This window comes from Ochlerotatus camptorhynchus, unplaced genomic scaffold (assembly GCF_037179485.1).
Source record: "Ochlerotatus camptorhynchus isolate MF236.1 unplaced genomic scaffold, CSIRO-AGI_Acam_v1.1 ptg000193l, whole genome shotgun sequence".
Taxonomy (NCBI): Eukaryota; Metazoa; Arthropoda; class Insecta; order Diptera; family Culicidae; genus Ochlerotatus; species Ochlerotatus camptorhynchus.
In genome coordinates, this window is record NW_027040683.1 from 3,600,115 (window position 1) to 3,612,919 (window position 12,805).

General features: G+C 40.3%; 3 protein-coding genes across 3 annotated transcripts in view; 1 reads left to right on the forward strand and 2 right to left on the reverse strand.

The window, feature by feature from the left end:
* The window catches only part of LOC135702575 (uncharacterized), a 62,179-nt gene extending 56,589 nt beyond the window's left edge, over positions 1 to 5,590 (forward strand). Inside the window, exon 4 of the mRNA XM_065223634.1 lies at positions 5,296 to 5,590. Coding sequence (XP_065079706.1) covers positions 5,296 to 5,590 — 295 coding nt within the window. The remainder of the gene's footprint in view (positions 1 to 5,295) is intronic.
* LOC135702509 (uncharacterized) lies at positions 3,176 to 3,944 on the reverse strand. The gene is made up of 4 exons (XM_065223581.1): positions 3,869 to 3,944; positions 3,567 to 3,805; positions 3,386 to 3,496; positions 3,176 to 3,317 (listed from the first exon to the last, which is right to left on the reverse strand). The coding sequence occupies exons 1-4, from the start codon at positions 3,938 to 3,940 to the stop codon at positions 3,176 to 3,178; spliced, it is 564 nt and encodes a 187-aa protein (XP_065079653.1). The 5' UTR covers positions 3,941 to 3,944.
* Positions 5,591 to 5,762: 172 nt separating the features above from the next.
* Positions 5,763 to 7,006, reverse strand: LOC135702421 (nanos homolog 2-like). The gene is made up of 3 exons (XM_065223459.1): positions 6,621 to 7,006; positions 6,452 to 6,556; positions 5,763 to 6,053 (listed from the first exon to the last, which is right to left on the reverse strand). The coding sequence occupies exons 1-3, from the start codon at positions 7,001 to 7,003 to the stop codon at positions 5,984 to 5,986; spliced, it is 558 nt and encodes a 185-aa protein (XP_065079531.1). The 5' UTR covers positions 7,004 to 7,006; the 3' UTR covers positions 5,763 to 5,983.
* Positions 7,007 to 12,805: the final 5,799 nt, after the last annotated feature.

Sequence of the window (12,805 nt, forward strand, 5' to 3'; positions counted from 1 at the left end):
TATAAGCAGCTCTTTTCAGAACATTGAATGAATGGTTCAAGAAAGGTTCGCTGAAAAAATATGTATGAAAATTCTTCATTTTCAGTATGGTAATTATACTTAACAGCCTATTGATTTTATGGTTGACTCTCTTAAAACGATTTATGATATGGTTAAAATCATATTATCTATTGTTGGGTTATAGTTTGTAAACCATTGATGATATGGTAACCTGGTGGAAGATAAACCATTCGTAGTATTGTTCAAGTATGTTTAGATTCTATGCGGGTAGTCGTCTGTCACTTCGTTTGTGCTGGTACTCTCTTCTGTCCCAAGCTAATCGATTCACCCCTTGCGTAGTACTAGAATTTCGACTAGAATGGGGTACGTTAATCGTTTGCTTGGGACCAATAGGCTAGTCAAGTAGTGAGCCAATTTAAAATCGTTAGTTTCGAATTGATTGTTGGTATTACCCATACCCGCCCATACCCCATTCTAGTCGAAATTCTAGTTCTACACCTCGTTCTACACTATGTTTGTTTTGATTCGCTATGAAAGTTTGACAGATAAAATGAGGGATTAGTGGATTTTCCTATGTTTCGAGGGGTGAATCGATTAGCTTGGGACCGAAGATAGTACCAGAGCTGAGCCAAAAAGTTTAGCCCGTTTCTTCGGGACCTACTAGCATAGAGGTAACTCTAAGACCACTGGGTCCCGAAGAAAATCATTATTATTTTTGGCTCACTCAGTACCAGAACAACGGTCCCAAGCAGTCCCAAGCTATTTCACTCACCCCTGCATGTTCTGCATGAATCCACACACCCCTGATGTTATCTGTCAAACTTTCATAGCGAATCAAAACAAACATAGTGTAGTAATAGAATTTCAACTAGAATAGGGTACGTTAATCGTTTGCTTGGGACCAATAGGCTACTAAAGTGGTGAGCCAATTTAAAATCGTTAGTTTCGTATTGATTGTTGCTACTAGTCTTAGAGTTACCTCTATGATGCAACTTTATACCCCAAAGCCTCGCCCAAAGCAAACCTCTTCGTTCATGTCGGACTGTATGGGTTCTGTCTCTTTTCTTTCGTCAACGAACCAAATTTAAAATGACATATAAAAAAGAGCATCATAATCTATCGATGTCCGACGCCATTTTGGTAGCTTCCGGTTAAAAAAAGGGAAATATTCAGGGGAAGCATGTCGAAGAGGTTTGCTTTGGGGTATAAAGTTGTGTTGAGCTCAGAGCCGACAGTGTCAGCTGTCGTACCATAGAGGTAACTCGTAGGTAGGTCCTCGGGTAGGTCGTACTTTGTCACAGGGAACAGTATGAGTGACATAGGACTAGAGCAGAGAATCGTGACTAAATTGATTCTTGATTTTAGCGTGATGATCTTGTCGTGCGACAAGAAATTGTTGTTTGACGAGAATTTTTCAGAATGTTCACGGCGAATGAGAACGACCCAAATTTTAGTTTAGTTCAGGAGGAGTACAGGAACTCAGCGATAAGTAATGTATCGATCTCGGTTGATCCCCTTAAGAAGATTCGGGAACTTTAGAGACCTTTAGAGAAGTAGGGAAAATGGATGTAATGTAATAATTTAGGCCCATACAAAAATTCAGCGATCGACTAAATTTTCAATAGCGACCAAAAATATCCATTAGTACCGTCCCAATGACGCGTTCATCTAGATAAAATTGATAAATAGCAGATTTTTATCGATGGGCCCAATCTTAGATTCATAGGCCAACATTAGAGCCATTTCCCCTATATAGTTTGTTTAGTAGTTCCATTATATTTTGTTTCATCATTAACAATTTCATTAATTTAAGGAAAATTGCTGGAACTTTCAAGGAGTTCCAAGGAATTATGGAATATTCCGAGAATTTCAAGAATGATGCTATGCTTCAGGAACAATGCGGGGCAATTTTGTTATTATGATGAAAATTTACGAAACATTAGAAACATTGAAGAACTTCAGGAAATATTCAAACCCTCTAACCCTCTGGGAAATCCAAAGAAGTTCAGAAAAACTAACTTCCGTAAAATTGCGCTAAGTCTAGAGGATGTCTAGAGAGCTTAAGGGAAGCTCGGAGCTCTTTCGGGCAATTCCAATTGGAGGGTTTCTTCCGGTAATTTTGCTACTGTTTGTATTTTTATTTAAAAATCCTTGAAGCCTTCAATATCCATATCAAGAACATGTGAAAGGGCATACAAGCTTTTTGTGAACAAACATTCTTATGCCCTTTTCTCGCCACCCATATGACACCAACGCAAACCATCAACATCACCGGATAGGGGAAGGTGTCCCCTTCCCGATGATGCTGTTAGTTTGCGTGGGCGACCCTCGGTTGGCGAGAAGAGGGCCTAGGTTTGTTTACAAAAAGCTTACATGCCCTTTTCACATGTGGCTCTTGATATGTGGTTTAAAGTGAGTGATAGTGATCTTTGTCAATTAAATCTGTTTTGCTTCGAATTCAGGACTTCATTAAAGTAATAGACTTCGTTTTTTTTCCTTGATTTGTTTTCCGTCGATCTTGTTTTCCGTGCTGAGCACCAATGCTACCGACGCCAGGGAGGCAACTGCCACACCTGAACCCTACCTATAGACTTATCAACTCATGAACCGGGGACCAACGGCTTCACTTCCCGTGATCAGAGATGTTATTCCTCAGAACATCCCGGCGGCGCCGACTAGGATTGAACCCAGGCCTGCTGGGGTGAGAGAGAGGTAATCACGCTTACCACTACACCACTGGCGTCGCTAATAATAGAGTTCGTGAGCTCCCGAATTCGCTGCAAAACAGGACACAGCTTTTTTTTTTATCTATCACTCCCAATCACATTAAACCAAACTATGATGTTTAAGGCATTTTAGATTCGATTTTACATTTGATTTTAAACGAGGTGACAATTGTCACTTCACCATCACTTCACTGCAGTGCAGTGTCACCTTTTTTTTTTTTAAATTCTTTATTTAAGAGATTTTTAGCCTTAGGCTAGTTCATCTCTAAGCAGTGTCACCTCACCTTTCACGCACAATAGGCCACATATATAATTTAAAAATATACAATTTTTAGAAAACTAGAGACTGAACGTCAATAAAAGCTCAAGGTCGATTTGAACCGGTGAAAATTCACGTTGGAATGTAAATAGATCAGTTCTTTTAATAAAACAATTTTATTTAATAACGCTTAAGCATATGTAACTACTGTGACTAGATCAAATATCCCAATCGGACAGTAGTTTCTATATTGCGCACAGTTTTCCATATATCCATCGCTTTCCGCCTGATAGTACGACCGGGGAATGTCCTCGTCCTCAGAAGCAGAAGGGCTATAAAAGCAAAAAATAATGTTCAAGGCAAATCAATTCATTAATATGCATTATTAGACTGTCCACACCTGAAAACAATATGTGCAATGTCCCCGAGCACTCCATTGTGATGATTTAATGGCAGTTCATACGTTTCACAAATTGCCTTATGAATACAGGCAGTCCCATTGTAGCCGTACCTACCAAAGAACAGTTGCGAATTTTTCCCAGTGATTCAACAAATATTAAAAATAAAAATAAATTACTTACAAATCCATTCGTTCCGCCAGCAGCTCGTACACGAACCTCCGGCTGAATTTACTCGCATCCGCGATGCTACGCTTCCGACGCACTGCATCGGCGATGTTGTACCGGGAACTCTTGAACAGGTCGTACCACAACCGAAACTGCGTTGCACTAGTCGGCAGGGCATAGTTCATTTCGAAATTGTGCGACAGAAAGATAGTCCTGCCGGGAATTTCCAGCGGGATGGCAATCGCTATTAGGAACTGGAAAATTAATTGCATAATTAAAAAACGGAACTGATTAAGTGCTAGATTAGAGCAGCTTACCCCATTGGATGCTCCCGTGGGAAAATGCACTGCCGAACGTTGCGAACGTTGCAGCAATTCAGGATTCGACATGCTGATTAGGAATGTGATTACTAGAAGCACGTGGATGGTATTCAACATGATTGGCTGCCTTGAAATGCACAACTAATGACGCAAGTTTTCCTTCTTTTGTTCAACATGGCCCAGCCATGTGTAACGGAAGCAATTTGCTGCAACCTGCTTTGCATGCGCGAAAGGTGTGAAATTCTGCACTGCAAACGTTCTGATTGATTCCCCTACTAGGGTTGCAAGTCTATGCTGCTCAAATTGAACGATTTAGAGTCTTTGAACTGCAGTAAGAACAGTCAGGAGCATAATCAACCTATTTACTTAGTTAGTCTAGTTAGCATTAGCACGAACTGGAGTAGAACAGGCTGAACTCAGAGACTAACGACTACCCGCAGTGCCATTCGAATAACCATTCCTTCAGCATGAAATTCTTCCAAGTCATTCTTATAATAGCTTCAATGTTACCATCAGTACTACTAGACAACAATTCCACCGAGCCATCCGCATCGCGTCGGAGACGAGCCCTCATATTCCCGCGGGGCAATCCGACCCGTCACCAGTTGGTAGCCGGATTAGGCATTCCGGTGGACGTCGTTCTAGAGTCCATTACTGTCGGTTACGTCTTCAAGGCGGTTTACTTTCTTCCCTGGAACTCATCGCACTGGATTCCGCAGTTCCTAAGGCGAGACGAAGATCTGCTCTTTGAACCACCACAGTTACAGCAGCGGAGGAACTTTGTAGAAGTGGAACCCGAGCCGCAACGAAACCGGGCGGAGGAATCGACTGAAGATGAAAACTGGGCCGGGATATCACGATGGCAGGTCTACCGCATGCTGGAAGCTATGGCCGAACAGTAAGTTAGATGCTTGTTTAGTTGAAAATTTACGAAAAATTAACCCATATTTTCAAGTCAATTAAAAACAGTTCTGGAAGGCAAAATGGATCTAATGTTGGCATATGGATCAAAAGATTGGGCCTATCGATACAAAACATCTGTTTGCTAGTGAAAAATTTACAAAAAAAATGTATGGTAAGGGGCCAACGAGATATATTTGAAAATACTATCTAAAATATTTTGATATATTCAGCCAAGGAAGCCTAGGTATTCTGCACCGCGAGTGAGGTGAGCTGATTCTCCATTTGATTTTCACGGATGATTTCCTCACTAGTGAGTCACTCGCGGCGCAGAATAGGCGTCAAGATGTCCTGCCCTTGGTATGGGCAACTTTTGACACCATTTTGAACAGACCACATGGAAGGACCAATCGGAGATTTTATTTAATGACTCGTTTGCCCAGAAGAAGTCCTGATGGCTTCGGGTTGCTTACTACATTACAGAAACTAATTGAAAGCACACAGTAATTACGAGTCCTCCACAGGAAAGGCTATAACGGTCGCAGCTGTCTGCTGCGGACGATTTGCGAAGCGGCAGAAGCGAAATTTTCCCACTCGAGCGGAGTGCTAGGTGAACTGCTGCACATCCTGTTTACCCCTTCAACGACCGACGAATCGACAGCCGAAGAGCTGGACCCAAACCACGAGGAATACAAACGAGCAGAAACCTTAGCCTACCGGAATAGCCCCCGCCGACGGTTTGCTGGAAGTTCGGTTTGTTCGGATATGTACGCCGAGTGCCCATTTTCGTTGTTGGATCTTTTCTCAGGAATACTATGAAGTTCGACATTTGGGTACAATGCAATCCAATAAATTTATATTATGTTTGAAACTTTACAAAAGTTACTTTTACTCGTAAGTTATTTCTTAGAATCAGTCGTTAGAAGTAGTAGTATTAATTATATTAACTTCAAGCATCTCTTAACGCTAACGGTTAGTAGTTCGTTACAGATTAGGTAAAAAATCGTATCAAAAGTAATTTTAGAGTTCAGCGAACAACACTCCTTTAGGTAAAAATCCTATCAAATGTTGTGTAAATGGTGTTAGTAGCAAAAATTGTACAATCAAGTTCAATAAGTTAAGATGCAATAAATAAATAAATACAATAAATAACATGAAAGTGGTACCAACAGGGCACCACAAAAAGGGATGCGTTTCTTGAGTCGCGCGCATTTAGATTCGGTTCTGGCGATTGATCATCTTGAGGACGCTGGTTCCCGTTTGATTATCCGGACAGTACGCGCTATAAGATACAGAAAAGATGAAAACAACGGTTAGGATCTGCACTCGAGCATGCGAAGACTAGCTGTAACGAACTAAAAACCGTTGATTAGAGTATCAGCCATCGGAGGTGTTAATCCAACAACGAAAAATTATTATGAGCTGAAATTCATAAAACACAACTAGGTGCTGGTTCAAATTCAAGATCAAATTCATATATTTGAGGTAGCATAATAAAAAAGGTTAGGCTGAATGTCCAAAACAGCAACGATTTTTCATAATATTCAAAACAGTAGACCCTTAACCGAAATATACGACCAAAATTAATTCGTAGCATCATCATTCCTTACACACCTAAACCGGGATCCCATGATGTAGATCCCTTTCCGCGTCAGCTTACTCTCCTACCCAACTACTTACATGGTATGGCCCTGCTTGCCACAGCACTGGCAGACGCATTCGCGCAGAATCGGACAGGTAACTTCCCCGTTCGGTCCCTTCAGGTTGTGGGACAGATAGATCTCCCTATAACGTAATTAACTTCTAATTAGCTTCAAAACCTTCGCCCGAACAAAAGCCCCAACCTTACCTTCCTTCCTTGTTGTTCTTGCACAGGCTGCAATAATTGCCAGCCTTCTTCAGAATCTCCCATTGATCGCGCCAGTTCTCCTTGTCATGCTTGTTTCCGTTCTTCCTACCGGATCTCTCGAGCGACGATCCACCGCGCATTTGACTCTCTCCAAGAACCACGCGTCCACCATGCACTTGTTCCGGTTCCGGCTTCTTTTGCAGCTTCCCTGCAGCAGCACCAATCAGCGTCAGGTACTCCCCGTACGGATCGTTTTCGTCGTTTTCTCCGGCATTCCACACCAGCCGGTTGGTCAACTTGGAACGGACCAACGAGCCCTGGGTGTTGGCTCCGTTCTTGATGGCTGCCGTAATCATCTCCAGCGTTTCCTGACTGACCGACATTTTATGCTTCTTCAAGAACAATGTCGTTTCACGTGCACTACTTCTAGATTCCGATTCGAACGATGTGAACTCCCGGACGAACTGCAGAAGAATGAGATCTTACGAACGTGGGTAATGAATGAAATTGTATGATTCATTCATAAAAATGCGCGCCAAATTAGTTTCATTCGCATTCTTCGAACGAGGGAGTTTAAATTCCAGTCAGCTGATTTCGCGGGTATTTAAATGTCCCCCACAAACAGAAACGTGAACGCGCAACTGAATGCTGGAAGGTGGAGCCCACGATTCGCTGAAATTCCTGGAACGAAACTACGAATGTTCAAACGGATGAAACACGCGGAAACACGACTGATTTTGTTTGCAGCGGCACGAACACTGATGACGCAATAAATTCTGGAGTCCTTTTTGATTGGGTCGTATGTAACATTTTTGTCAATTAGCGAAACGAGGTGTTTTGTTTTGGTGAACAAAACATTGTTTCTACTTTCAATGAAATAGATAATTCCTTCAAAATTCACATTTACTAACATCTCAGCAGTGCTTCTATCGACTGAGTAAGGTATTGATATTCATCAATATTATACGACCTTTTGTATGCCGTAGTGTTACATTCGATTATAAAGGTAACTCTAATAGCGAATTCGTTTATTATTCAGTTCCAACCTGGATCGGGTATCAAGATTGGGTCTGCTTGTTTTCTGACAAACGTCAGTTTGCTCGTTTGTTTTTAAAACCTAGCTCAGGTTGCGCTGATGTATGCAATTTGATGTAATAGCAAAAAGCAGATACAATATTACATCAATGGATGTAATTTTGTTCGAAAAATCGATGTACATCGTACAACGTTATATTACACAACCGATGGATTGACCTGGTTGCAGCAGTTTGGATGTAATATTCAACAACTTTTTTTTCTGTGTGGTACTCTCTTCGGTCTCAAGCTAATCGACGCACCCCTCGAAACATAGGAAAATCAACTAATCCCTAATTTTATCTGTCAAACTTTCATAGCGAATCAAAACAAACATAGTGTAGTACTAGATTTTCGACTAGAATGGGGCAACCGGAGGAAACTAACGACTTTAAATTGGCTCACTACTTGACTAGCCTATTGGCTCGCCTATTGGTCCCAAGCGAATCTATTAACTTACCCCATTCTAGTCGAAATTCTAGTACTACGCAATGTTTGTTTTGATTCGCTATGAAAGTTTGACAGATAAAATGAGGGGTTATTGGTTTTTCCTATGTTTCGAGGGGTGAATCGATTACCTTGGGACCGAAGAGAGTACCAGAGCTGAGCCAAAAAGTTGAGCACGTTATTTCGGGACCGTCTAGTCTTAGAGTTACCTCTATGATAATACTAGAGCTGAGCCAAAAAGTTGAGCACGTTTCTTTGGGACTTCCTCGTCTTAGGGCTATTGGGCTATTAGAGCTGTTGAAATCTCAGCGAAAACATTTAAGTGTGTTTGTGGTTAACCCAAAGCATGAAGCTGCTCTATCTTTGGAGCTTATCATAGATAGGGAATACACAAGCACAGACATCCTTACTTGTGTACCCCTGAATCAATCAAGAAGTTCGTCCGTTAAATCAGAGAGTCGTGCCGTATTTCGCTTATGATGCAGGAGAAAAAATCTATCCCTATCTACCCAGGCTGGTTTGGTTGGACTCCACCGAGGACTCCACATCAGAATCTCAGCCATTCCCTCCTCAGCTCGTTGATAGATGATTTTTTGCCGCAAAACTGTGTTGTACATCGGCCACACTTATTGTTCGAAGTATTCTTTAGATTTGGCTTGCACATGCAATACATCCAAAGGCTTTTTTTTCCCTTTGAACTCACGTTCATGTGCTTTGATGAAGAAGTCGATCCAAAGACCAGGGCTGGCAAATGTCATTTTCAATGAAAGATTTCATGCGATATTTACAAAGATTCTTCTGTCACTATCATCGGATGAAAAAACGATGACAGAGATTTTCTTCAAAATCTCCTTGATCTTTTTTTCGTAATGACAGAACGTGACGATGTTGTGGTCATCATGACTACTACCCTAATAAAAATAACCATAAACGAACGATAACCCAAATCATTGAACTATTCCACAAATGGTTTGGATGATACCCAGAACACGTCGTTAAGCAAATTAACCATACAATTTTTATTAGGGTATCTCATTTATTGCTATTAAAGTTGTTTGTACCGGGGAAATCTTGAAAATATATTCACTCTACCGATTACATACGGTTGATTGCTTAAATTCATCTACATTAGTTAGAAATTTTGATGTCAAAACCACATAAGAATTATTCTCGTGAGTGCTTGATCATTGAAAATGGCAAGAAACCTCATAAAGTCGATGTAGAATCCGTATAACTTGAAAATTGATAGAAAATTAGCTAAATAGAGCCTGAAATAGAGATAATTTCATCATATTGATTGTTGTTTACCTCCTTTGTTGGCTACAAAGATGTTTATGACTTTGATTTTCATGCGACAAACGTCATTTTTCTTTCGTTTGCGAAAATTGGGCAGTGTTACCTGAACCTTGGAACATATTTTTTTTTTGTCAATTTTCCCATTGAAATATATTTTTAACTAACCAAGGAATTGATAGTTTTTATTTTCGAAAAAATATTCCGTTATTATAAGAGCATTAGGACTATTTATAGCATAGAGATTGCTAAAGTATGATTGTGTAAGTGATTTGTTTTCATCGGGAAAATTTTCCGCTATGAAGTTTTTTTTCCCGATGAAAACATTTTGCGTATACGTATACGTGACGCACACTACGTACGACAAACGTCAGCAATCTCTATAGAGGTAACTCTAAGACCCAAAGGTCCCGAAGAAACGAGCTCAACTTTTTGGCTCAGCTCTGGTACTATCTTCGGTCCCAAGCTAGTCGATTCACCCCTCGAAACATATAAAAATCCACTAACCCTTCATTTTATCTGTCAAACTTTCATAGCAAATCAAAACAAACATTCTGTAGTACTAGAATTTCGACTATAATGGGGTACGTTAATCGTTTTGCTTGGGATCAATAGGCTAGTCAAGTAGTGAGCCAATTTAAAATCGTTAGTTTCGTATTGATTGTTATTTATAGTCTGTTGATGAAAACATAGTAAATAAACAAATATATGTGCTATTTGTTTTTAAATTAACCTCGTATGTTTATAAATATCTAAAAAAAAAAACATGTCATATTTTTCAACACAATAAAATCGACCGCAACACTACTTGCAGGCAGTGTGATGTAGCTAGAAGCGCACTTAGTGTATTTGGATCCTGATGAATGTGGGCGTCTTAGTGGAATACCCTCGGGAATACCTGTATATAATGAGAGAGAGAAGGATTCGTAATTTCCATGTAATTCCACTATCTTATTTCAGGCATAACATTTGATAACGGCACAAAAGCATTTGTAAACAAACTTTCTAAGGCCCTTTACACGCGAACCAAAGTACGCCCACGCAAACCAAAAACATCATCGGATAGGGGCAACTATCACCTTTTCGAAACTGGTATTTGTTTGCGTGGGCGTACTTTGGTTCGCGTGTAAAGGGCCGTAGAAAGTTTGTTTACAAATGCTTTTGTGCCGTTATCAAATGTTATGCCTGATTTGGTTATCTTTGGCTGATGCGCGTATTTCGTCTACAATGTGCAGTCTTCTTCAGTCTCTTGTACCAATACTCACTCGATTATTGGTATTTGGATGTTTCAATGCAAAGTGCAATATTAGGATCAACACTCAAAATATTATCGTCAAATTAAATGGATCATTTTAGATGGCTGAGTTTTGAACCCACCACAGCTTTCATTTGGCGCTACTGTATACGGACGAACCAATGTAAAATACTGTGGTAGCCACAGTACGGTGCTGTCAAAACCTCAGCATCTTCAATGATCCATTGTAAAGTAATAAAACAAGTGTATCTTTAAATACTGCCAAAAATTTATTCATACCAATGAAAAAGTACGATTAATTCATTGCAATAATCACTAATGATTGCAGACATCCTCAAAAAAGAAAACCTCAACATCAAAATATACGGGAGTCTGAGGAAAAGCAGAAAAACCATGTTCGACCGTTTGGCTTGATATTGATCAATTTTTTTCTTGATAACCATTAAAGCAACAATCAATACGAAACTAACGATTTTAAATTGGCTCACCACTTTAGTAGCCTATTGGTCCCAAGCAAACGATTAACGTACCCTATTCTAGTTGAAATTCTATTACTACACTATGTTTGTTTTGATTTGCTATGAAAGTTTGACAGACAACATCAGGGGTGTGTGGATTCATGCAGAACATGCAGGGGTGAGTGAAATAGCTTGGGACTGCTTGGGACCGTTGTTCTGGTACTGAGTGAGCCAAAAATAATAATGATTTTCTTCGGGACCCAGTGGTCTTAGAGTTACCTCTATGGTTATACGACATGCAACGTTGCCGTCTTGTGCAGTACACGACAGCTCGTTCTCAGTCATGTATTTTGTTCGTTCGGCTATGACAGCCTCGGATGGTTATTCGTAACGTTCCTCGTACATACAACAAGCAGTTTGTCGAACTGCCGATTCGTTGCTGCTGTCTTTGAAATTTTGTTTGTGTGTCGTAAGACTGCTACTACACTACCAGCACAAACGAAGTGACAGACGACTAACTGGCAAAGAAATCCATTTAAATAATGTGGTTCACTGTAATAGAATTTTCTTGGAAGCTTGTGCCATCATCCACCAGATGGGTTAGTTTTTTTGTTTTGATTTGAACAAAGTTGATTTTGTGTACAATGATTCTTTGACAGTGTGCAAAGAGTGCGTATCATTTTGTCATTTTTTTATGCATTTCAGTTTTGAGTAGAGTGAAAGAGATAGAACCAAAACATTCTAGTACATTTGGTGAAAATGCTAGTTCAATCTAGTAGTAGTGTTGCCATGTGGTACAATCCAGTAGTAGTGGTGTTGCCATGTGGTAAACTGAAAAATTGAAATATGTAGCAGGTTAGTCACCAAAGTTTTCGAGCCGCTCCGTCTGTCACTTCGTTTGTGATATAAGCATTAACTTCTCCGTATGATCATCACCCATAGTTTCAAACATGTGCTGCATGCTGTGGCGCGCATAGTCAATAACCCTCGAGATAACCCTTGCGTTTGACGTTTACACACTACCGCCATCTGTTCAGTGTACTACCCATCACAGTATACTCAACAGATGGCGGTAATGTTTTAGCGACGATGTTTCATATTGAACAATATTCAATGAGTTATGTCTGTTTGTCTGTGCTTTTACTGTAGGGCTTTAGCCTACCGAGGGGGCATTCTTCTTAGTATTCTTCTAAGAGCAACCGTACCAGTCGTTGCCATTTGCGGCACTATTTTACTTACGCACAGCGTTTCCATTTTGGCTTAATCACTCCTCTCCACACCGGTCGTTGCTATCAGAGTCATAATTTAAGTGACCGTTTTCCACATCGGCGTCAACTTTTGACGTTTTATCAAAATAGCAACCGTTTGATGCGTTGCTACCGAGTTGCTAAATTTATGAACTCACTACTTCCCAAGGTGTGGGTTGCTATTTCCTCCACCTGAATAGCAACCCCCGGTACGCAAGTAGCGTTATGGTAGAGGTTGGTAAATGTGCCTTATTTACTCATTGGTACGGTTGCTCTAAGAAGGCTAACCTAAAAAATAATGTATTAGGAGCTGTTCATTTAAATCGTCAGTTTCTACCTGTTCCTACAATTATGTCCGTCGAATGTATTCGACTGCGACTAGTTGATCTCTTTGAATTTCTAGATGATTCT

Bases quoted from the DNA above. Each gene is read 5' to 3' on its own strand.
- LOC135702509 (XM_065223581.1), bottom strand. From the start codon at position 3,940: ATGTCGAATCCTGAATTGCTGCAACGTTCGCAACGTTCGGCAGTGCAT. The intron at 3,806-3,868 runs GTAAGCTGCTCT...TTAATTTTCCAG, and splicing joins CCACGGGAGCATCCAATGGG to TTCCTAATAGCGATTGCCAT. The intron at 3,318-3,385 runs GTGTGGACAGTC...TTGCTTTTATAG, and splicing joins ATTGCACATATTGTTTTCAG to CCCTTCTGCTTCTGAGGACG.
- LOC135702421 (XM_065223459.1), bottom strand. From the start codon at position 7,003: ATGTCGGTCAGTCAGGAAACGCTGGAGATGATTACGGCAGCCATCAAG. The intron at 6,557-6,620 runs GTAAGGTTGGGG...ATTACGTTATAG, and splicing joins AAGAACAACAAGGAAGGAAG to GGAGATCTATCTGTCCCACA. The intron at 6,054-6,451 runs GTAAGTAGTTGG...TGTATCTTATAG, and splicing joins GGCAAGCAGGGCCATACCAT to CGCGTACTGTCCGGATAATC.